The sequence below is a fragment of the Apodemus sylvaticus genome, chromosome 12 (assembly GCF_947179515.1).
Source record: "Apodemus sylvaticus chromosome 12, mApoSyl1.1, whole genome shotgun sequence".
In the NCBI taxonomy this organism is placed as follows: domain Eukaryota; kingdom Metazoa; phylum Chordata; class Mammalia; order Rodentia; family Muridae; genus Apodemus; species Apodemus sylvaticus.
The window spans coordinates 16,951,796-16,976,621 of record NC_067483.1 but is presented as its reverse complement, the minus strand read 5'-3'; the positions used below and the strand labels follow the sequence as shown (position 1 = coordinate 16,976,621).

The following is a 24,826-nucleotide window of genomic DNA, read 5'->3' as shown; positions in this document are numbered from 1 at the left end:
GTGAACTTTTACAACTTTATAAAGGGTTTAAAAGGCATATAATGAGCATGGCGGCAGCTTTACCTAGGAGGAAAAAAAAACACTAATTTTTACCCTGTGAACCCAAGTCAATTCAATTACAAAAAAAAAAAAAAAAAAAAAAAAAAAAGCCCAACCAGCTTACACTTTATGTGAAGGGATTTGAAGAGGTGATTAGGAAAGACTTCCAAACAGAGCCGGAGGCAACTCCAGGTAGAAAGTGGGTGAACGCAGAGAAGGAAGCAGGAAGCGTGTGAGCTTGGTGCCAGTCAGGCAAAGCCACGGTGAGGAGAGAGCAGCCTTTACACACCAGCGCTGCCCGCACGGGCAGAGGGCAGAGGGCAGAGGGCAGAGGGCAGAGGGCAGAGGGCAGAAGACTCCCCAGCTCTGTCCTCAGGAGCTTCTGCTTTTAAGCAAAGCCTCTCACTGGCCGGAGCTTGGCTTGTGCTGGCTGGCCAGCCTGCTCCAGGGACCACTGCATCCCACCTCCCCATCCCCCACCCCCAGCCCGGAGCTGGCGTTAGCTTTTACTGTGGGTTTTTGGTTCTCACGCTTGGGAAGCACTTTACAGCAGAAATACCTCCCAGCCCTTCGCTGCCTGCTTTCAAAGTCTTATTGTGGCTATAGTTCCCCAACAGCTAAGGCTTTAGGAGCTCTTTAAATGTGGAAGTTTATAAATTTGAAATTAATGTTTGTAGCTGTCAATTTACAGTGTGTCCAGAGGTACGCACCCTCTAAGAGGCTGTGGCTTCGCAAAGCCTTGGCGGATCCCTGCACTACACTATTTTACATTAAGTGAGTACACTTGGGTTTCACATATTGAGGCCCGTAGCCACAAAAGGGACGAAGGGGTGAGGGAATTTGGGACGTCCGCCCACGTGCTGTTCCAAACTAGACTAACGCGATGGTTCAGCTGGAGTTCCTCTGAGCCCGCTGTGCTCCCTGGAGGACCCCTGACACAGCCATGACAAATCCCAGGAAGCCCCCTGGCCAGGCCTTAAAAGCAGGGCTCCCTGGGAAGGCGCACACCAGCAACTATGCAGCCATACAGGGATGGATGCTGGGTGACACACACACACACACACACACACACACACACACACACACACACACACACACACACACGTAACCAAGCAGCCGTACAGGGATGCTGAGCTCCGAATCCAGGTGCGCACTCCGTGTTCCTGCGGCAACACTCGCAGTCTCCATTCCAGTGGTAGCCGGCCGTGCAGGCACAGCGACGCGGGGCCGTGTGGTTTCCAGGGTCCACCGCCACCAGGGCCTTGCCTGCAGAAGACAAGAGATGGTCAGCGTCCAGCGAGGGGCAGGAGACACAGATGCACTGCCCACCTGGTGCACTGTCCCCCACCCCCAGCCCCAGTTCCAAACAGTCCACGAGCCTGCTGCATCTGGCCACCAACGGGATGACTCACTGGATTTGAGGAACTCCAGAGTTCCTTCCATACTTCCTTATTGGTAGGAAGCTGTCTAACAGACCCTTTTCTTCCTAATAATTGGGAGTTGTGTAGACTGTCTAAACAGTTTTGTGTTAGTAGGTTTAATTATTTGGGGGAAATACACAGCAGTGCATAGCTGCTTGATTCTTCTGTTTTTCTTTATTTGTTTTGGTGTGTGTGTGTTTGGGAAATTCAGATGCCCCACAAACTGTTAAGCCGAGTGTAGCTAAGCAGCAGGGCTTTCTGGCGATGTGAACTCATGCTGGGGTTCTGAAGGCTGTGGGGTGCTCAGCCAAGGGACAAAGCAGAGGCAGGCAGCAGGTCACATGTGGGGAGCAGCCTGTCCCGTGCGCAGGGTTACACACTGTGTCTCCCCCTAGATGGAAAGTGCGCGCCTTCTTCCTTTACTCACACAGCGCCTCTCAGTTTCCAGAGTACAGGCATATGGGAGTTTAAGTCTATCGTAAGCCGAGGGTCCGACACACACAAACCATGCTTGTTCCTCATATTCACACGAGTTTCTCTACACTTGTGGATCACTACAATTGCTACTAACACAGCGTGTTTGCAGCCGTCTCTGGACACGGGGCGAGCCACACAAGCCTGGGGTCACTCTACACTCCTAACAAGACCTCTGTTCCTCCCCTTCGCTGCCAGCCACCTTTCAGTGCAGTTCTGGGATTGAAACTACAACCTCGTGCGTGCCAGTCAGGCGTCGCACCACGCGGCTAGGTCCCCAACCTGAATGCGTATCCCTGCTTCCGTCTATCCAACGCCACTGTCTCGGGTTTGCTTTTACTGGACAATGTCCTATTTTAAGTGGCCCCATGTGCAGGGGGGTCTTGTGTCTACGTACAAGAAGTCAGTGATGTGCTCTGCACAGAAAATGTGTGTGGTGAAGTTTGGTGTACATTTGGGTTGTGTGCCTACTCAACACACATATCTAGCAAATAGTAACACACACAGGACAAGGGGCACACGCCAGTGATGTCCCTCTGGCCAGAGGCTTGTTGGAATCCAGGCCTGAATTCTCTTAGGAGCAGTCAGTGGTTCAAGACTCACTAACTCAAAGGTTGTGCTGACTTCATAGAATACAGCTACTGTGAATAAGGAAACTCGACAGTACAGGCATGCACACACATGAAGTCACAACTTATTTAAAATCACCCAGGTGGCTGTGGAAATGGCTTACAGGTTAAGAGCCCATTCTGCTTGCAGAATCTACATTCCATTCCCAGTACCTGTTGAGGTTTGGTCTTTGCTTGTATTGTAATGTTAAATACTGCCCCCCAAGGATGAAAGAATTTGCCACACAGACTCAAGTGACTTTGTGACCTTGCCCCCCAAGTTATCCCTGATTGGTGGATAAAGATGCCTACAGCCTATAGCTGGGCAGAATTGAGATGGGAGGGACTTGGGGTTCCTGAGCTTGGAGTCTGATGAGAACCAGGAAGAGAGGAGAGGAGAAGGGAGTAGAGGGGAGGGGAGGGGAGGGGAGAGGAGGGGAGGGGGAAGGAAAGGGGGAAGGGGAAGGAGTGAAGGAAGGGGAAAGAGGGGGGAGGGGAGGGGAGGGAAAGAGGGGAGGGGAGGTGAAGGGGAGGGGAGGGGAAGTGGAGGGGAGGGGAAATAAAGGGGAGGGGAAGTGGAGGGGAGGGTAAGGGGAGAGGAAAGAGGAGGGAGGGGAGGGGAAAGGAAAGGGGGAGGGAGGGGAGGGGAAAGAGGGGAAGGGGTGGGGGAAGAGGAGGGAGGGAAGGGGGAAAGGGAGGAGAGGGGGAAGGGGAAAGGAGGGAAAGGGAGGGCAAAGGGAGGGGAAGGGAAGGGAGGGGAGGGGAGGGGAAAGAGAGGGAAGGGAGGGAAAGAGGGAAGGGGAGGTGAAGGGGAGGGGAGGGGAAGTAGAGGGGAGGGGAAATAAAGGGGAGGGGAAGTGGAGGGGAGGGTGAGGGGAGAGGAAAGAGGAGGGAGGGGAGGGGAAAGGAAAGGGGGGAGGGAGGGGAGGGGAAAGAGGGGAAGGGGTGGGGGAAGAGGAGGGAGGGAAGGGGGAAAGGGAGGAGAGGGGGAAGGGGAAAGGAGGGGAAGGGAGGGTAAAGGGAGGGGAGGGGAAGGGAGGGGAAGGCAAAGGGAGGGGAAGGGAAGGGAGGGGAGGGGAGGGGAAAGAGAGGGAAGGGAGGGGAGGAAGGGGAGGAGAGGAGAGCGGAGGAGAAGCAGAAGACGCTGTAGAAGCATGGCCGAGAGGGGCGGCCAACTGAAGTTAAGAGCAGCCTAGATGGAACCTGGCAAATTATAATTCGGGGTTATTAATGGGGAAATAGATTCTAATAGCTTAGAGGAGAGATATCTGCCCAGCTCTAGTGCTGATTAAAGTTTATAATAATAATAATAATAATAATAATAAAAGCTGTGTGTCTTTCATCTGGGAACTGAATCATCACAGGCAGGGTAGGATCCCCCCATTGAGAGTAACCATGCCCTGCAGCTCACTCCTGCCTATAATTCCAGCTCCAGGGGGGTTGACATGCGTGCGCACACGCCATCCCCTACACATGCACACATAATTAAAATAACTCTTTAAAAAGCAGAAACCAACCAACCAACAGCATCATCACTCTGTAAACGTAAAGGCCCCATATCGTCTGGATTATCTACGTGGCCCTTGTACATTAATTTCCAAGGAGAAAAGAGACAGAAAATCAAAACCTGCCTCTTCCTTCATTGTCTCAAGTTACAGTCAACTAAAACAAGGACATTGCTATTTTTGTGCTTTTTAGACCCAAGCATGAGCCCCATTTGCTAAAGTATCAAGTGCCCAAACTGTGCAGCCCAAAACATGTGTAGCACATATAACCATACAGGAGCACAGGAAGATACCACTTCTCTGCAAAATCCCAGCAGGGTCCTGTATGGGCGCAAGGAATAGAGGGTGGCAGCACTTTAAGAACGATCTAATGTGTTCGGTGTTTGACGCTCAGTGGTTGACTTTGATACTGGCGGTAGACAGAATGAATCCTTATTTCCGACAGACAGCGGTGAGTCAAGGTCATCAGAGGAAGTAAAACGGACTGATCAGATGCTGCTGTCCAGTGGAGTTTCTGAAGCACTTTCTCCAGCCTAGAGTCTGCCAGCTGTCCCAGACACATTAGAAGGACCGTGGTGTTCAGGACTGCCAACTTCCTGGTTGTCAGAACTAAGGACAGCTCAGTACAGGGAACTCGTGGGAGTCCATAAAGACGCCCGTGGTAGTGTTAGAAGACCTGGGCTCACCTCAGAGAGGTTTGATAATGTGGCCATCAATGAAACTAGTGTCTGCGAAAGTAAAGCACCTCAGACACAAGTGCATTCACGAGGCCATCGTGTCGACACAAGTGTGTGGAAGCTGGAGCATCCTGCCAGGATTTGGGAAGTTACAAGAACTTGGTGTACCTTTCTGTGTGTGTTCTGCTTCATGGAGACAACAAACTGACTGACAGGAGGGTTTCTACGACTCACCTGGCTAATAAACAGAGAAGGTTTATGAAGGTTGATCCAGTCAGGCATGGAGGCACTCAACTGTAATCCTAACATTTGTAAGGCAGCGGCTGAAACAGAGGCAGAGGCAGAGGCAGGAAGATGGAGGCCGGGCTACATAGGAAGCCTCTATTTCTAAAACAAACCAAGAGTTTTGGGTGTAGCTTTAGTAGGAGAGTGCGCCTGGCATGTGCAGGCCTTGCGGTTGGTCCCTGACACTGAGGATAAAGATAAAGATGCAGCCCATGCTTATTAGTAGCTAATATTACAAAAATAAATTCCCAGTGTTAATCAGAAGAACTACACTGTAGATGAAAGGGTTTTACCAGACCCCAGCCAAAATAAACCAGAATTCTATCAACCTTCTAGATTTCATGTGAAATATACCAGAAATACCAGAGAAAGAGGGTAATAAATGACTCGAGGAGATGCAGCCACAGGAGCCCTGCTAGAGCAACCTGGTGATGGCTTAGTATTCAGAACAGAGGAAGGAAAGAGAGGAAAAATAGCACAAAGACTTCTTAGGCGATCCATAGACATAGTTCTATCCTTATTTCTAAAATGAGCTATTTTTTTTTAATGGAGCTGAGTGTGGCGATGTATTCCAATGATTTCAGCCCTGTCAAGCTGAGGCCAGGGGAGTTCTGCAAGTTCAAGACCAACCTGGGCTACATAGTGAGTTCAAGGCCAACCTGAGCCACAGAGTGAGATCCTATCTCAAAACGTTTTTATTATCTGTCTCCTCTCCCCAGAGCTATGGCAGCCTTGGGAGGCAACAAACTATAACATAGAACGTACACTGTTTAGGGGAAGGGTTGCCAGCCAGCAGATCAGTCTGAAGACTGTTTCTCATGGGTTAACACTGGAGAAGCCACTCAATCTCAGGCCTCCATGTTTGCATCTTCAAAATGGGACAAGTATAGGACTTGGGAAAGATTAAATGACATAGACACACCGAACACTGTGGAGACATTTTGTCAATGGTAAGATGTGGTCATAATTAAAGTACAATAAACATATTGTGGAAATTTTAACCTGAGGCACTGGGGACATAACACATGAGCAGAACCACTCAATGGGAAAGCAATGGGCATATTTCACATGCTTCTGTGGAACAGATTTAAGGAACAGAAGACAAAGAGTGACTCCTCAGGTCCCCAGTGACCGTCGGCGTGACATACCCACCTGCATCACAGACTTTATGCAGCAAACATTTATCTTCTTCATTCCAGGAATCCAAGTACTCATCTGGGCCACAGGGCAAACACACACTGTCGGAGGTAGGAGTGCACTTAGAAGACAGGTACTTTCCTTAAATTAAGAAGACAACGAACCAATCAGAAACAAAACGGTGTGCCAATCAAAACAACAAGATGCTAAGTGTGTGTGAGAACCTGGATTAAATCCCCTGCGATAAATAAAGAAATGAACACCAACCTCCAGAACTGACTCACAGGACCGTTCATCCAGGTCCTCTAAGACAGTGGAACGCACAGATGAGGGCACTCCAGGCAGTGAGCACAGTACCCGGGGCTCCTCGGCCTCTGCTGCCTGAAATAGTCCCAGGTTTGCTGTACCTAGTGTTACTACCTCGTAGCTTTGTGTTACTACAGTGGTCTCTTAGTTTGTCTAAATAATCAACTGAGCATCCATCTTTTGCATTCCTAAACGTCTGACTGAGAAGAAATCGACAACGAATCTGTGCCCTGCAGAACTTGAGTGGTTCGCAGAACCAGACCAAGAGAAGAGGACTACTGTTGGGGATTGTTCTTTCCCTCCTCTCTTCAAACTCTCTCCTCTGTCTCCAAGAACAAGAGAAAATGAGGACCTCACAGGCTGGACTCCACAGAGGCAAACAAACACTGAGCTACACTGGGGAGGTGGCGTCCAGTCCCCCAGTGCTCTTTGGCGGGTATGCAGGAAGTCTGTCAAGGATTAAGCAATTCTAGTTTGTTTTATTCCAACATAAGACTTATGTGCACACGATTTCAAGTGTCAAATGAACTTTTTGGTTTACTAAGATGTGACTTTGGGACAAACCGAGGACCCGTTTCTGAAACTGGCTTTGATTCATAAATGATGGTATCTATTGAGGGAACACATTCTGTCTTTTGAGAGGCAAATGTCACTACCTACCACTGCCATGAAAGATCTCCAGACATCTTCATTTCTTAACACAAAAAAGGGAAAGCGAAAACATGCAGGGTACCTGGTTCGCATCTGCTGCAGCACCGTCCGAGATGCTCATAGTGCCTCTCCTGGGTGCACGGAGGAGTGACCTGGAGGGTCACCTGAAAAGGAGAGGGACATCAGGAAGACATCGTACACAGTTATTCCTGGACAGGGCTGGAGAGATAGCTCAGTGGCTAGGGCTTTGCGGCCAAGGCTGGTGACATATGATAAAGAGATAGAAGTAGTTCCCAAAGTCTGTCTTCTGTCCTCCATAGGCGCTCACAAGCACACCAAATAAGAAAATGTGAAGGAAAATTAATTGTCAATTGTACCTCTATAAAGCATATGAATATGGCACGAGCCTTCATATGCTGCAGCCTTTAAACTTTTCACTGTCCTAGGCTGGGTCATATCATCTGGGGATATATAAAACCAACCTTCTAGCACAGGGCTTGGCCTGCTTAGACATTTAAGAGCACTGAAGTACTAGAGCGACAGTGACAGAGCAAAGTGAAGGAAATGTTTATGTGTGTGCAGAAGGTTGAAAACTTCTTCATGAAAGACACTTAAAAAGTTGGCACATGAACTCGTACAGGAATGTAATGAGCCAATCTGTGGGGCCCAGCTCCACCTGGCCACTGGGGTGTGTGATGGCCTCTGGGCAGATGAAAGGGGAGGTGCAAACCTCGCTACAAACCTCCTGGGTCTGAAGCTGGGCTTCCTTAATGCCCAGACTCCGCTGGTTATCTCAGAGTCGGAGCAGAGGGGCCCACAAGTCAAGAGCCTGGGGCCTGGGAAGACGGGGAACTCCTGCTTAGGCCAGGGATCAGAGTCCCTGTCTGGGGCAGAGAGGCCTTCTGCAAGAGACTTGGCAGTAGCTCTGTGTGACAAAGGCTTCCCCCCACAGTGGTTCTTGATGAGAGAGAGAGAGAGAGAGAGACAGTCTTGCCCAAACCGATTACTGGTAGTGGAAAATGGATGCATACAACTTACTTAGGGTGAACCAGAGATTAAACACCTTTTGCAGGGAAGAATGTCGGGGAAGGGAAGCTTATGGCTAAACCCTTGGGCTGGCCCATCTAGCGCCCTCATTAGCATGGAGAACTCTGCGTCCTGTGCTGTGTGATTAGTGGTCACAATCCTCCTCGCGTGGGGTGTCGTTGTCAGTGTTCTAGGACAGGAACCAGGGCGGGAGTAGATAAAATACCTGCCATTCTCAGAGATGAGAACTTACTGGGGTTTGTGAATCAGTTCTACCTTCCCAGTTTTTGTCTGGTGACACGGTTCCACTTACACACACCAATTCTAGGATTAAACCAACCAGGGGATTCACTGTTATAAGCGCCCTGTGATGGTTAGAGGCTGTTAAGCACTGCTCCCCTTCCAGAATACAAAAACAAAACAAAACAAAACAAAACAAAACAAAACAAAACACAACAACAACAACAACAACAAAAAACTTTAAAAGCATAAACAGCAAAGACTTATAGGTCCTGTGAGGGTGAGGCCCAACTGCCTGTTCCTGATGGAACCCCTCCAAGCTGCCTGCTCACACAGAACTTCTGTGTCCTCCCAAGGCTTCAGGGTTTGATACTGATGTGCTCCCTCCACACTCACCGTGCTCCCTTCGTGCTCACTGTGCTCTCTCCATGCTCACCCTTTGACCTTATCCTCCAGAGAGTGGCACTGTTGGGGAGTTTGTAGAACCTTGAGGATTCGGGGTCTGGTTAACATGAATCAGTCACCAGAGCAGGCCTCTGAAGGGTCTTCCCTTCCCTTCCTGGTCTGCTGTGAGGTAAGCACCCTGCTGTGTATGTCTGCCTCCACAAACTGCCCTCCCTGCTATGATGAAGTGACCCCTCTCAAAGCAAGAGCCAAAATGAATCCTTCTCCCTTTGGGTTGTTTCTGCCAGGCAGTGTGGTCACAGAAAAGTAGACATAACTGATAGGTGCTCCAAAACAGTATGATTCTAATATAGAGTATCAAATGACCGTGTCCCTTACGGTCAGCACAAAGTCTTAGAGCTGCCTGTCTCCTTCACCTTCCTCAGCGGGAGAAGAAGGCATGCGGCAAGCAGTCATGTTAGCAGGAATACAGAAAACCGAAGAGCCAGACATGGCTGAACAGATCCCCACACTGAGGGCACGCCCCATGGCAGCCTTCCTACCTGCTCCAGAGACGGAGTTACAGACTCTCCCTGTGGAGTTTGCATACTTTGGCAGATGCTGTGGAGGCAGAGGAAGCTGACAGTTGCAGAGGGAAGCCAGAGAAGTTCTCAGAGACTTGGTGAGTAGGCTCCCTCATCAGCCAGATGAGGACGTGGGAACTGGAGGGAGCAAGGGAGGGAAATGGGGCAGGGACAACTTTGTAAACTAGTTCAGTAGACACAGGGAAGTCTAAAATGGCCTGGAGAGGAGGGAGTCAATATTCAGACGGAAAGAACTCGTGTTAGCAGGGAGACAAGCCTGACAAGCCGGATGCAATGGTGGCAATAACTGCTAGGAAGGTAACCAACCGCTGTCCGATGGGCTGTGAGGCCTGCTGACTATGGGAGATACTCAGGCCTGGATGTGAGGCCTGCTGAGTATGGGAGATACTCAGGCCTGGATGTGAGGCCTGCTGAGTATGGGAGAGACTCAGGCTTGGATGTGAGGCCTGCTGAGTATGGGAGATACTCAGGCCTGGTAGTGGAAAGTTGGTCCAGAGTTGGTGACTAGAAAGACCATAGTCTCTAGGGTAGAGCCTCCGATTTTTGTTTTGTTAAATGCACATGTGGTCACACTGCCTTCTAAATGCTCACATTTATAGCCGTCCATCAGCGCGGCTCTCAGCCTTCATCAGACATGGGCTAATGAAGGCATTCTTAACTGCTGCAGCCCCAAGACTAAGGGACAGAGGACTGCTGGCGCTATATGCGACATTGGTGTCACCCTTTCCAATGGGGAGAGGGACTTGAAGGAACCAGAGAGGGAGGAATGTTACAGAGGACGTCTTCTGGACATGGCGTGGGCCATGGAGTTCATCCCACTCATGAGCTCACTGTAGCTGTGGTTACCCACACAGGACCTGACCTGCATCAGACTGGGGCTGACAAAGTTCATCAAGGAAAGAGGAATGGCTTGTGAGACCCCACCCTCCCTGAGAGGAAATGGTGGCTGGGGAAGGGAAGTCGCCTTTTGTTTGTTTGTTTGTTTGTTTGTAGAACTCTGGCTGTCCTGGACTCACTTTGTAGACCATTGGTCTCGAACTCACAGAGATCCACCTGCCCCTGCCTCCTGAGTGCTGGGATTAAAGGCACTGACTCCCAAGGGGAATCAGTTTCTTTCAGAGTATAGCCACTGATTATATACCCAAGTTCCTAAAATACTCACAGGAGCAATAAAGGAGACAAAGTGTGGAGCAGAGACTAAAGGAAAGACCACACAGAGACTGTCCTACCTGGGGATTCATCCTATAAACAGTCACCAAACCCCGACACTATTATGGACGACAAGAAGTGCATATCAAAAGGAGCATGCAATGGTTGTCTCCGGAGGGGCCCTGCCAGAGCCTTACATGTACAGAGGCAGATGCTAGCAGTCAATCATTGGTCTGGGCGTAGGGTCCCCAGTGGAGGAGTTGGAAGGTGATCTGGAGGAGCTGAAGGGGTTTGCAGCCCCATGGGAAGAACAATGATGTTGGCCACCCAGACACCCAGGACTCCCAGGGACTGAACCATCAACTAAGAGATACATGTGGTTCCAGCCAAAAATGTGGCAGAGGAAGGCCTTGCCAGGCATCAGTGGGAGGAGTGGTCCTTGATCAGGTGAAGGCTCAGTAGATACCCCCAAAAGGGAAATCAATGTGGGGCGGGGGGGGGGGGAGAGAGAAGGTGGGAGTGGGTCAGGTGGAGGGGCATATACTTGGACGCAGGGGGTGGGAGGAGGGGTTGGGGGTTTTCTGGGAGGGGGGAAACCAGGAAAGATTTTAGCATTTGAAATGTAAATGAAGATTATATTCAATTAAAAAATAAAAGAAGGAGGAGGAGGAAGAGGAGGAGGAGAAGGAGGAGGAGGAGGAGGAGAAGAAGGAGGAGAAGGAGGAGGAGGAGAAGGAGGAGGAGGAGGAGGAGGAGAAGGAGGAGGAGAAGGAGGAGGAGGAGAAGGAGGAGGAGGAGGAGGAGGAGGAGAAGGAGGAGGAGGAGGAGGAGGAGGAGGAGAAGGAGGAGGAGGAGAAGGAGAAGAAGAAGAAGAAGAAGAAGAAGAAGAAGAAGAAGAAGAAGAAGAAGAAGAAGAAGAAGAAGAAGAAGAAGAAGAAGAAGAAGAAGAAGAAGAAGAAGAAGAAGATACCCAAGTTCCGGTCTGTAACTTCCCACCTATGTCCATGCAAGCAACTGCAACTAAACCTGGTGGGACACAAATATAACAACACACGAGAGTAGATTGCACGCGGTTCCGGAGGAAGAAAGTACTCTGGTGGTAGGGAGGGGCATGAAAAGGGCTTAATAAGGCATAGAAACGACTCGACCCCATTACATACGTGCATGAAACTGTCAAAGAACATTTGAAAAGAGAAATGAAGCATGTATCTGCCTATTAGCCCGCTTGGAGGAAAGCTGTAAGGTGAGGAGACTGGGAAGATGCCCGCTATCTTATTGTTGCAATTATGAGAGAAGTTTTATAGAAAAAAAACCATCATCCCCAGGGCTAGCTGAGCGGAGTGTGAGGAAGCGTTCCTCTGGCCTCACTCTGGTCTGACAAGTGAAATTAGGGAGCACACTGAGTGGGGACCCTGGGGAGGACTGGTGGGGGTGGGCGTGTCTGGGCTTGCTTCTTGGCCTTGCTATCATTCTCCTGATGGAAGGTTTATCAGCTGGGGTTCCCCATCAGTCACCGGATGATGGGGCCTTAGGACATCACAGCAAGCCTAGGAGAACTCGGCCAGAACAGCTGACAAGGGGTCTGCTTCTCCTTTGGGCCCTCTTGGTCTTTTTCTTTTGGAGGATTCCATTTCCTGGAGGGAGCTGTGGCTTTTTTCTGGGTCCCAATGGCCCTCATAAGAGGGACACGCAGAGGCAAATGACAAAACTGGATGTGGTGTATGTAGACTTCATCTGACAGGATTTGTCTGAACCTAAGGATGTGGACACTCGTGCACACTGATGGCAAGATGTGTGGGCAGGCTGTACTCCAGACGACAAGTGTTAGCAATCACTTCTGACCCATTAAGAAAGCAGCAGCAGTGTCTGTCAGATAAGCACACCCTTGGCTTGGGTGACACTCACAGAAAGGTACTTTTTAGGGGAATTTGACAGAGAGCCGATGCACACTGAGCCAAGTGTTCAGACGCACTGTGGTGGTCCACAGCCAGTCTCCCAAGCGTCATCCCACTGAATGGACCTGATCTCACACCTAACATGGAACTCTCAGCATCGGGGCCAGCTCTAGCTCAGGGTTTATCTCACTTCCCTCAGACACACAAAAATCACTGCCTTCCAAAGCCTCCTCAGGATCCAACCCTAAAGCAGGTCTTCACAAGTTACTCCTTTAAGCCCATTTCTCCCCCAAGCATTTGCCTTTCTTTAACAAAAAAAAAAAAGATACTATATAATTCACACATCATAAATTTAACCCTTTAAAGATTACTAGACATGAGTTTAGTGTATTGTCACAGGCATATAGGAACCACAACTCTTTGATCTTAATATATGCTTTTCCCATGTAGCCCTAGCTACACTAGAACTTGCTATATAGATCAGGCTGGTCTTTAATTCACAGAAATCTGCCTTCCTCTTCCTCCTGAGTATTAGGATTAAAGGTATACACTACTTCACTCAGCTAACCCTGACACAGCTTTATTTGTATGTGTGTGTGTCTATATGTGTGTGTATGTGTGTATGTGTGTGTATATGTGTGTGTATGTGTGTGTATATGTGTGTATGTGTGTGTGTATGTGTGTATGTGTGTGTATATGTGTGTGTTTATGTGTATATGTGTGTGTATGTGTGTGTGTATGTGTGTGAGTATATGTGTGTGTATGTGTGTGCGCGTGCTCCTCACGAGCACGGGTAAACATACGGGTCCTCCCTCTTACCGCTGGCTGCACTGCCCACCAGCAGTGGGCAAAGCCAACCCAGCCACGCAGGCCCTCTCAGCCGGTGGCAGCCTACACCTCCCTCCAGAACTCGGCAGGACTCTAGCACTCCTGGTAGGCAAGCAGCAGCTATGGTTGGCTGTGATGCTACTGAAGTCATTGCTGGGTAAAAGCATTTTCCTGATGCAGTGTGACTTGAGGAGGCCCCCAGGGAATGATAGGCGACCGCTGCTGATGTTGACGGCCAACAACTATGGCTAGCCGGCTCTTTCTGGTGACGGTGCAGGACGGCCTCGGGAAGCAACTCGTTCTGGATGACTGGCTTGAGAAGCCCACACCCTGCTTCTCTAGATCTTCTTCTGTCTTTTACTGTGATCCGTTTCCTTCTAAAACCCGGAGTCAGAGCTTTAGGAGCACAGCTGTCTCCATGACTCGGGTCAACCCAGCTACATCTTACAAGCAGCCATTTCTTGAGGAGGGATACGGCCCTGTGTGTGATGGAAGTGAAGAGGCAGCAGCACACTTCAGTACAAGTCGCCGCCCACTTCCGCACAAGTCACCGCCTACTTCTGCACAAGTCCCGCCCACTTCCGCCCACTTTGACCAGCTGCTCCCTTATCTTCCCACAGATAGCCAGGGTTACCTCTGCTTGCTTGTTTGGGGACATCCTTCTGGAACTCAAGAACTGTGACCTGTGACTCACTTGAGAGACAGACACTCATAATTATAGCCTTAGGGACCTCATCTGTTTGCAGTGAGGTGTATTGGGGGGGATTTAGGGGAATACAAACTTTCTAAGAACTTGTCATTCTTAGAAATATAAAAAATTAAAAAAAAAAACCACTAGGCACTCACTGTATTGAGAGGGCTGTACTATAATTAATAAGCTAGAAAATTGTATTCAGTTTATATAACAAACATCTACTAGCATTTTTTAAAAAATACTTCCGCTGACTTCACAATGGATATTAGAGTCTGAGTATAGCCAGCGTGCAGATGTGTGACCACAGCTGGACGGTATACTGAGTTTAGGTTTCCCTGTCTCCCTGTATGGCCTTTTTTGGTTTGTGTGCGTTTTTTTCACAGCAGACAGACTGGTATTTGGCTTAACAACTGACAGAATCTTCTAGAAGAAATGTGCCCACAGTCTGTGCAAGGATTGGGAAGAGATACTAAATGATAATTAACTTTCTGGGAGCCACAAGGTGGCTCACTGTGTAAAGATGCTGATGGCCAAGCCTGGCGACCTGAGTTTGATTACCATGTGGTAGAAAGAGAACCAAGTCCTCAAGTTGTCCTCTGTGTCTACACACACACACACACACGGACACACACACACACACACACACACACACACACACGCACACACACATGCACATACACATACACACACATACACACTCACACACACATACACACTCACACATACACACACTCACACATACACACGCACACACACTCACACACACTCACATACACACTCACACACACGCACACACTCACACATACTCACACACACACTCACACATACTCACACACACACTCACACATACACTCACACACACTCACACACATATACTCACACACACATACACACACTCACACACACATACACACTCACACACACATACTTATACACACGGACACACACATGCACACACATACACACTCACACACACATACACACTCACACATACACACACACTCACACACACATACACACGCACACACACACTCACATACACACTCACACACACGCACATACTCACACATACTCACACACACACACATACACTCACACACACAATACACTCACACACACACATATACTCACACACACATACACACACACTCGCACACACATACACACACACTCACACACACATACTTACACACACACACACACACACACACACACTAAATAAAGACATGTAATGAACATTTCATAAGTCACTGTAGATTCATGGCCCCGTGCAATGAAGCCAGAGCTGAAGAAACATATTTCTGTCGGAGAGCCAGGAGGACCTGTGCATAGAATCTCGTAGGAGGGCCGTCTTAAATGTCTAGTTTTCAGGCTGTTGACCAGCCCAGCTGTCATTATGGAAAAGTCATTGTGGATACTAAAGCCGCTTTCTTGCTCCAGTGAAAATTCACACCGGCGTAGCTCGCAGCAGAAGGAGGCTTGGCCCTCTTTGTCATGTCAGTGGGGAAGAACCTCGCCCAGGACAGATGGGGGTTTCCATAGACTGCGTTTTATAAAATGTCATCCATCTGTGACTGTATTTGAGAATTTGGTCATAACTTCAGAAAGGAGGGCGTCAAACTTCTAAATGTTATGGTTGAACTAAACCATGTAGGTTTTTTTGTGTTTGCTTTTTAAAGAGAAACTAATTGAGAAACTTCATTGAGAAAGTAACTCTTAGGTTCATCGTCCTCCCGACCTTGGGGGAAGTCCTTCTGTGAGGTCCCATGCCCAGAGACAACACAAAGGCCAGAATTATCCTCCGCCCTCCACGCCTGAGCAGTGCACCCACCACACCACACATACAAGTTGGTAAATAAAACTTTTAAAAGATCCTCTCTAGGCAGTGCTGGGACTGATCGTACCCAGAACAGAACACAAACAAATCAGTGGTGAGCACGTGCAGACGACTGGAGAATGTCCCGCTGCGAACGGCCCCACTCTGAGAAAGGCCTCTCTCTGAACCTCCCGCCCCCTGTGTCTGACAGAACACCCGAGTCAGCGTTTACGAGGTGAGCCGCCCGCCAGCACACAAATGCTTTCGCTTCTCCTTTTTCTTCGGCTGTTCCTTTGCTTAGCCATGGCTGGTCTGGAACTCACTGTGCAGACTGTCCGGTCTCACACCCAGGACAGAAGGCGAACGGAGCTGCCCATTCACATCAAGGCAGACATGGCCACCGGGTTCCCCCAGCACCCCTCAGTCCCTCCCTGTGACCTGGTCTGACTGGCATATCACACGCCCTTACTTTAAACTTCTCTAGCCCAGGGGCTAGGCTGACTTCCTGCAGCACCTGCATAATACAGCCATTTTGGTTACCTGGTCATTTTTGTCTATCCTTCACCATCCTAGCCTCTTGGTTTGGCTCTCCCCTCCCCCTTCACATGGCCATGATCACACTGCACTCTCCCAGATGTCCCTGCCTCTGGCTATCTGTAACAACCGTCTCTTCCTCCAGACCTACCTGCGGGTCCTTCCTTTGTATTTCTTTTTTTGTTTTTCAAGACAGGGTTTCTCTGTGTGGTCCTGTCCTGGAACTCACTCTGTAGACCAGGCTGGCCTTGAACTCAGAAATCCACCTGCCTCTGCCCCCCAAGTGCTGGGATTGCAGGCGTGCGTCACCACACCCGGCCCTTTGTATTTCTTTATGTCCTTACCTTTTCTCTCTTTGGCCGGGCGCTCACGGAGCTTTGCCTGCCTCTGCTACCCACGTGATGGGATTAAAGACAAGATGGCCGCTCTCATCCCTCACCCCTCATTTCTTTCTGTCATCTTTCCCTCTGCCAGCTGAGGAGATGGCCGGGGAGGACAAAGTGTCCCCCTCACAAGCAGCTGTATCACTAAGCCGGCACGCACACCCTCGGCCTGCGATGGCCAGGCGGCCTTCCAGGTTTGCCTTCTTCGTGGTTTCCTCAGGAAGTTTCATTTAGCCTTTCGGTTTACTGTGTTGTGTTTGCTTGACTGTTGGCATTCTTTGCAATGCTGGGGAAGGAGCCCAGCCTCTGGGAGGCCAGACAGGTGCTCATGCTGGCTGGCAACTGGATGTCACGTGTCTGCACGTGCAAGGATGGCATCCCACCATCATGGTTTCTGGCTAAATGTTTTTAAAAGGAAGTGGAAACGACTCTGTAGCCCAGAAGTCAGATGGGCCTTTTTTTTTTAAAAGAAAAATTAAATATGGTGAATATCAAATCTGACCAGATACAATGTAGAGACTGTGAGACTGTGCTGGAGAACTCACAGTGGGCAGGGGTACGGTGACTGGGGCCTGTCTGGTCAGAGGGCCTCCAAGGGCGTGCTCGGTGGTCTTGGGATGGGCTTCCAATTTGGTCTGGACAGAACAATGCCCAGTGCTACATTATTATAATTTGAGGATCAAAATGCAAAAAATTAAAAAATTCCCAGTGTGCACAACACTGTTCCTAATTCTGTCCATCCTGCTGCCCTCAGAGTTGGGTGTGATAAAGGCCCATAGTGACTCCACAAAAGCCCGTCGTGGTGGTCCGAGACCGCCGTTTCCAGTGGATGTGGGAACAGGGTTGCTTAGCAGCCATCGTATTGGGCCTGGTTGCCACAGACCAGTGTTTCCTTGCACACCTGAGCAGACCTAGTCAATATAAATTCCCTCCACCCACTCCTTCCTGCTGGCACAAAAGAAAGGTGTGTCACCAGAGGTCTGAGAAGGAAGTCTGAAGGCCTGACGTGTCCCTGTGTGCACTTGCTTTCTTTATTTTAAACGAGGATCCGGAAGACAGGAGCTGTAGAACGGAGGGTTTCGGGACACAACCAGGGCAAAGACTCCTGATTTACAAAGCATGATTTCAAAACAAGAGGTAGGACTGACTTCACGGGGCCGAGCTTGTGACATGTCTCCCAGAGGCCCTCACGAGTGGCCGAGTCACTTCCGTCACTTTGTGTCTGGGCTTCAATCAGTTGTGTGAGAATAACTAGGTGTGGGCACGAGTTTACCCAGTACATCTGATAAAGCCACTGCTCGGTTCCTATCTCTTCTTGACTCTCGTTAAGTAAGACACTGATCAAGTTATGATCAGATCCCCGGCTAGACGGTCTCACTTTAAGTAAACCTTTACAGACAATTTCTCAATCTTACCGATGTGGAGGAAAAATTAAGACTCACTTTTCTTTTGTATAAACAAAAATTGCACTTCACATTTCTCCAACGCATTGCAGAGACACCCATGGAAACCAGGCTACACCACCAGCCTACCACAGGGAAAGCAGGGGCGCATTCGGAGGCCACCGAGTACTCCCCATGCTCACCTACCCGAGAGACCACCAACTCACAGAACCTCTGGGAACGTGGAGCCCCAGGTTGTTCCAGCCTCGTACCAGAGAGAAGCCACAGAAGTAGTAGATTCAGAAAGAGAGAGGCAGCGAGGGGCTGGTACGAGGGTGCTCCCCAGAACAGGAAAGCTCTGGCCTCCATCCACAGTACTGCAAACCCCCAAACACAGAGAATTCCACCACTCCCTGAGTGTTCAACAAATAATCCATTTCAAATGAATACATTTTGACTCGCAGCTCTTGAATGAAAATCTCCTAGTCAAGTGTGACTAAACTATTTGTGTTAAGTACAGTGTGAAAAGATAAACTTCAAGAATGCTGTGAAGGCAGTCATGGCCCTCACAAACCCTGTAATTACCCTGATCATAAACGCCTTGGATGAATGTGTGTCCAGGGCCTTCAACTTGGAGGCCTTTCGTCCCGGCTGCACAGCTCCTACTGGTGGCACTGAAAATTACAGAGATTTCTCCCCACATAGAAACTATTCCAGTAGAGGGGCTGGGCGATCGTTTATGTATTCTCTCTACAAGTAATAAGAAAAGGCCATTTTGTTGTTTGTTTGTTTGTTTTTGTTTTTTAATTTAATTTTGTTTTTCATGTCTGAGTTTGATCTAATCTGGGTTTAGCAAGAGATTGCCTTCTCTTTTATAATCTGTTACTACCACATGGCCAAAGGCATCTGTGCTGAGCTCCCAATATTGGCTACAATAGTGACTCACTGACAGGCAGGCCTGTCTCTGCCCTCACAAAGCTTTATTACCAGGTAGACACAGGCACAAGGGCAGGATGGAAGGCTAGCAGAGTCCCCACAGCGACGGAGCACTGGAGAGATCCACTAATCCCACCAAGTGCCGAGGATGTGAAGGGAAGGGGAAAACAAGCATGGTCCAGGCACGGGCTGACTGGAGTCCAGACCTTCCCTGGAGAGGTGTGTGCTGGGACAGGAGGAGGGAAACGGACGCTGACGGGGCGGACAGATGCAGGGCTGAACCTGGGCCGAGGAGAATGCGCAGACTCATGGCCTTCCAGGGCAGGATGGCAAAGGCACTGTGGGGGAGAGTCGTGTCTCTTGAGTAACATCTCAAATCACACCATAAAGGCTGCTAAGACACAACAGGCAGCAAGTTGGTGGTAGTCCTTCCGGACAACTAAAGAATTAGGATCCTGAGCTCTGAGAGAGAGGACCAGAGGGCAAAGGTTGTCTGGAGCAAACATTCCAGCAGCGACTGCTGGGTTCCATTAGGAACTTCAGGAGCTGACTCTTGTGTTGTCCTTCCTTTGGTGTTCTAAGCATTCCGTGGGTAATTTACAGGAAAGCGTGTTTTATGATGCAGCCTGAGCCTCTTGGGAAAGATGGTTCACCACTCTCTTGACCTAAAAATCCCTGCAAAGTCATGCGGCCTGAGGGCTCAAATCTTCATGGTCGCTTTAAGAATGTCTGTGAATCTGCCCAGACCATCAAAGAAAGAGATACCTGAAAAGGCACCCGAAAAGTATCTGCAAGATGTGACTTTTAAAAAGCAACGTGTGTCGTTTGGGTGATAAAATGGTAGAGGAGGCAGGTGCAGCCGGGCCAAACAGTGGGACGGACGGACACAGGGTTGGTGGCCCAAAACGAATGCTGCACATGCTTAGAATGCAGAGAATTCTCAACTGAAAGGTTCAGACAAGGAGTCTCCAGTCATTGAATGTAAACGATACTTAAGACATAGAAATAAAGTCAGCATAAAATAAATGCAAATAAACGTTTTTAAAACGTTAATCATGGCAAACTAAAAGTTGCCATTTTAACCATTTAAAATGCACAGTCAGCGCCACTTACTAGAATTCCAACAGTGTCCAACATTAGTCTGCCTTTTTGCAGAACATTTTCATCTTCCCAGAGAGAACCACTATTACCATAAAGAACTGCTTCCTCCCCTCTTCTGCCTGCCTCACGACGTCTTCTACAGACATGGAATCACACAGTGTTCATTCTTAGGTGTTTGTCTGTGTCACTCAGGATATAGTCAAGGCTTGTCACACTGTATCATGTATGTAGCCTCACTTATATGACTAGATAATAGTCTACCATGTGGGCATGCCACATTCTGTTTACTTACCCATCTGTGATGTATATTTGGGTCTTTTCTACCTCCTTTACAGTCAACCATGCTTTGAAGAACAACGGCACGCAAGTACAATTGAGTGTGTTTTCAGTCTTGGGAGTGTGGCTGGAAATCACGCCATCCCTAATCACGAATCACACGAGTCTAGGCTTAGCTTTCGGAAGAGTTCCCATGGGGCCTGCCGCACCTTACGTCACACCAGCAAAGGGTCCCAGCGTCCCTGTATCTTCAACGATTTATCTTGTTATTTTCTACTATTGTTTTATAATAGTCAGTGTGTGTTGTTCTACTGTTGCTCTCAGCACCATGACCAAAGCAACGCGAAAGAGGGAGGGGTTTACTTCAGCTTATAACTCCTCAGGACACAGCCCCTCATCAGGAGAAGCAGGAACTCAAAGCAGAAACTCGGAGGCAGACACCACAGAGGGATGCTGCACGTTGGCTAATTCTCTAGCTCACTCCCAAACTCATGCTCTACTCGCTCTTTTATGTAGCGCAGGGTCTTCTGCTTAGAGATTACGTCACCCGCAGTGGCATTAATCACCAATCAAGACAATCTCGCACAGATACAGTCACAGAGCCTCCTTCCCTGGTGAATCCAGGTTCCTTAAATTTGACAGTAAAACCAACCAGCACAATCTACCCTTTGTCAGCTTGACATGCATACACATCACTGTTAAACCATACCCAAGACTTCATGTTGATATCATAATATTAAATACAGTACAGCTCTAAAAATCCCAGAGTCTTTAAAAAATTCAACATTTAAAATCTCTAAGGTCTCTTTTAAAAATTTAACATCTCTCAGTTCTGGGCTCTTTAAAAAAATAATAAAAAACATAGTTTCATATTCTAAAATGGAAAACAAAAACAGGCATAAAAACTGTCAGATTTAATTGAAACCACGGTATGAATCCAGATTCCAACGTGCGGAACTCACTCATGATCTTGTGCCTCCCACTGGCAGGCGGCTCGGTTTTCCAGCTCTCCCATTGGCTCGCACAGCTTGAGCAATAGGCTCAGCTCAACTCTATTACGCTCTTGACAGACACCCCTGACCCTGCCATTCCTGGGGTCTCCAATTGTAACCCAGGTTGCACCTTTCCTGGCCTCTCTTCAGTGACTCTATATCAAGAATGTGTATCCTTGCTAAGAGCACATTAGCTATAGCCATCACCCTGCATACACAGGTATGCGATGTCATTTTCTTTACCAGGCAGGAATCACAGCCTCCCTGTTCTCCTTTGAAGGTGATTGGTTCCTTCAAACTCATTTGAGGCTTAATTCTCCAATATAACTTCCTCGTGAGAAGAGGGTGAGTGATGCAGCCTTGTGAAGATGCTAACATTGGTTCCCTAAGTGGTTTGGGTCTTATGGGAACAGATTATTTCTCAAAACACAAGGTTGTTACAAAAGCAAAGCCCTTCTGGGTCTCTCGCTTCCTCTCCTGCTGTTGGGCCTCCTCTGAAGACACTTGATCCTTACTGCTTTTGAGTACTCCCTGACTATGAGATGCCATCTACATTGCTAGGATACAGCCAGCGGGGCACTTGTCGTGCTAGTTAGACTGTCTAGCTAACAAAACCATGAACCAAGTGAATCCTTTCCCATACAAAGTTCCCCGACTCTATCATTTCCTTGGAGCAACACAAAATAGACTAAGACAAATTGCCACAAAATTTTATACCGTAACTGATAATCATGACAAAATACATATAACACAAAATCATATGTGTCAACTATTTTGCCAAAATGTTTTTGTGAAAAATATATCATGCGCAGAAAAAAAATCTGATAAAGGTCACATTTGCTTTTAAAAATAAATCCTTAGAACGAGTTAATGTAACCCACCAAAGGTCTTTGCATAATGTTGTGATTTTAATGAGAACAGCGCTCATCAGCTCATATGTTTCAACTTGGTTCCAGTGGGTGGAACTGTTCGGGAAGGCTGAGGAGGCGTGGACTTGTTGGAGGAGGTATGGCAATGGGAATGGGTTTTGAGATTTTGGAAGCCCACTCCATTCCATTTAGCTCTCCCTCAGTGCCCCACAGTTGCCTTCACTGTGTAATCTCTCAGCTCCTTCTCAGCACCATGCCTGTCTGCCTGCTGCCATGCTCCACACAATGACGGCCATGGACTCACCATCCGAAACTGTAAACAAGCCCCCAATTAAATGCTTTCATTTATGATTTGTCTTGGTCGTGGTAATTAATCATAGCAATAGAAAAGTAATTAAGACACACAGTTACCATTTTGTTACCCTATTGGCTTTACACATTACTTTGAAAGCTGGTTTTTATTGGACCTATCAGTATCGTTGCCCTGGACCACTCTCACTGAAGAGACATTATTTAAAGAAAAAGACTGGCAGGCCCCTACCTATCAAAGGTCTGCTGATTCTGCTCAGCCTTCTTTCTTACATTCTGTATTGTGCTTTTTAGTATCTCTGCTCCTCGAAAATAAAATAAATGGTTTGAGGGAAAAAGAATTCTCGCAGTTCAAAACTTTCAATTTTGTCCTTTTTTCAGAGAGGAAGAGTACAAAGTTCTCAGCTGTGGGATACCCGGAAGATGTTCAAAGAAGGTTGTTTCTAATCACAGTGATTAGGGATTGGACTTGTGCTTCTCTCCATGTGATTCCCAGGGCCCATGAATGCTCCTTTATCCTCTCGTGTGAGAGCTGACCTTTTCTCTCCTTTGCCACCCTGACTGCTTTCTTTAATATTTTATTTGAGATGAAAACTTTTCCTATGCAGTAAAAGCCAATGACTTCTAGGAGCTCAATGGCCCCCTGACACCCAGGATGCTTCTAGGCCTTTCTTCCATTCTCAGGATGCATCAAGTTGTTGTGGTCATAAATGCTTAAAGGGGCCAAGGAAGGGACTGCCTCAGTTGTCCATGCCACTGCTGCTGCTCCTGGTCTCAGGGTGAAATTCAGACCTCCTCCAATTCATGGGGTCACACGAGAATCATGAAGTGGCGGATTCTGATCCAGAAGATTTGGAGGAGACCTGAGACTTTATGTTCCTAAATTGACGATCTGAATGACAGGTCAGGGTGACATCAAAGACCAAGCTGAAGGCCAACCTCTCCAGACGCCAGGGCCTTGCTCAGCCCCGCCTTTAGTCACTCCTTGCACTTCCTCTTAGCAGCCTGGCCCGGGACTCTTGATCTAGAGCACAGTCTGACCTATACATTTCTCCCAGAAACTCTAAGGTCTTCCTTATAGGCTTCCAAACTGAGATGTGAAATCACGCATCTTGATCATGTTTCTTAACTCTGCTCTCCCTTCACCTACCAGGCTGGATGGGTGGTCTTCCCAACTGAGGCTTCCCCTGCTCCAGCTTCTTTGATATTTTATGATTGCTTTTCAAGTGTTTACCTCCTGTCAATGTATATGCTTAGACTATGCCTTCAGAACTCTGTTTCCAGAAGCCAGTAAGATATACTCAAAGTATTCTCACTGGGCCCTCCTGACCACCTCAAGCCCCTGGAATTTGGGTATGTACATGTCTGTTGACATAAGGGACAAAGTGTACCTGTAATACAGTGGTTTCTCAACCTTCCTAATGCTGCGATCTTTTAATACAGTTTCTCGTGCTGTGGTGTCCCCAATCATAACATTACTTTGTTGATACTTCGTAAGTGTAATTTTCCTGCTACCATGAATCATAATGTACATATCTGATATGTGACTCCTGTGAAAAGGGTCATTTGACTCCCCAAAAGGGTCGCTACCCATAGGTTGAGAACCTTGGATGTAATAGATGCTAAGCAAGTTCTATCATCCTTGGTGTATGCTGGTTTGTATATGCTGGGCCCAAGGAGTAACACTATTAGAAGGTATGGTCCTGTTGGAGTAGGTGTGTCACTGTGGGTGTGGGCTTTAAGACCCTCATCCTAGCTTCCTAGAAACTAATATTCTGCTTGCAGTCTTCAGAGGAAGAGGTAGAACTCTCAGCTCCTCCAGCCTCATATCTGCCTGGATGCTGTCATGTTCCTACCTTGATGATAATGGACTGAACCTTTGAACTTGTAAACCAGCCCCCAATTAAATGTTGTCCTTTTTTGCTTGTCAGATGGCCTCTGGTTCAGCCTATGACCTGGTCCATACACTTACTCTTAGCACAGAGAGGCTGGGTCTCCTGTCCTGCCCTCCCTCACCCAAGAGGACAGCTCTATATAGTCATGCCCACTAGCTATGTGTTCTGGGGATTTGGCCATTTGTCATTTTTACAGACAGATTAGGTCCCAATAACTTAGTCTTCAGGTTAAATTCAAAGATTAAACCTGGCTGTTGAGAAGAGGGCAATGTTTTTGTTGTCTTGTCTTTTCAATCTCAGATTTTTTGACCATTAGAAATTAATGGGATGAGTTTTCAAGCACACTTGTATTCAAGTCCAGATATGGCCACGGTGAATGTGATTGTCCTGCCTGCATTTTGCCTTCCGC

At 48.2% G+C, this 24,826-nt stretch overlaps 1 protein-coding gene across 2 annotated transcripts in view; it reads right to left on the bottom strand.

The window, feature by feature from the left end:
* Window positions 1–24,826, bottom strand: part of Tnfrsf11a (TNF receptor superfamily member 11a) — a 61,730-nt gene that overhangs the window by 27,891 nt on the left and 9,013 nt on the right. For both annotated transcript variants that reach the window (XM_052200790.1, XM_052200791.1), the window contains exons 2-4: window positions 7,186–7,267; window positions 6,162–6,287; window positions 1,162–1,305 (exon numbers count right to left, since the gene is read on the bottom strand). In XM_052200790.1, coding sequence (XP_052056750.1) covers window positions 1,162–1,305; window positions 6,162–6,287; window positions 7,186–7,267 — 352 coding nt within the window. The remainder of the gene's footprint in view (window positions 1–1,161; window positions 1,306–6,161; window positions 6,288–7,185; window positions 7,268–24,826) is intronic.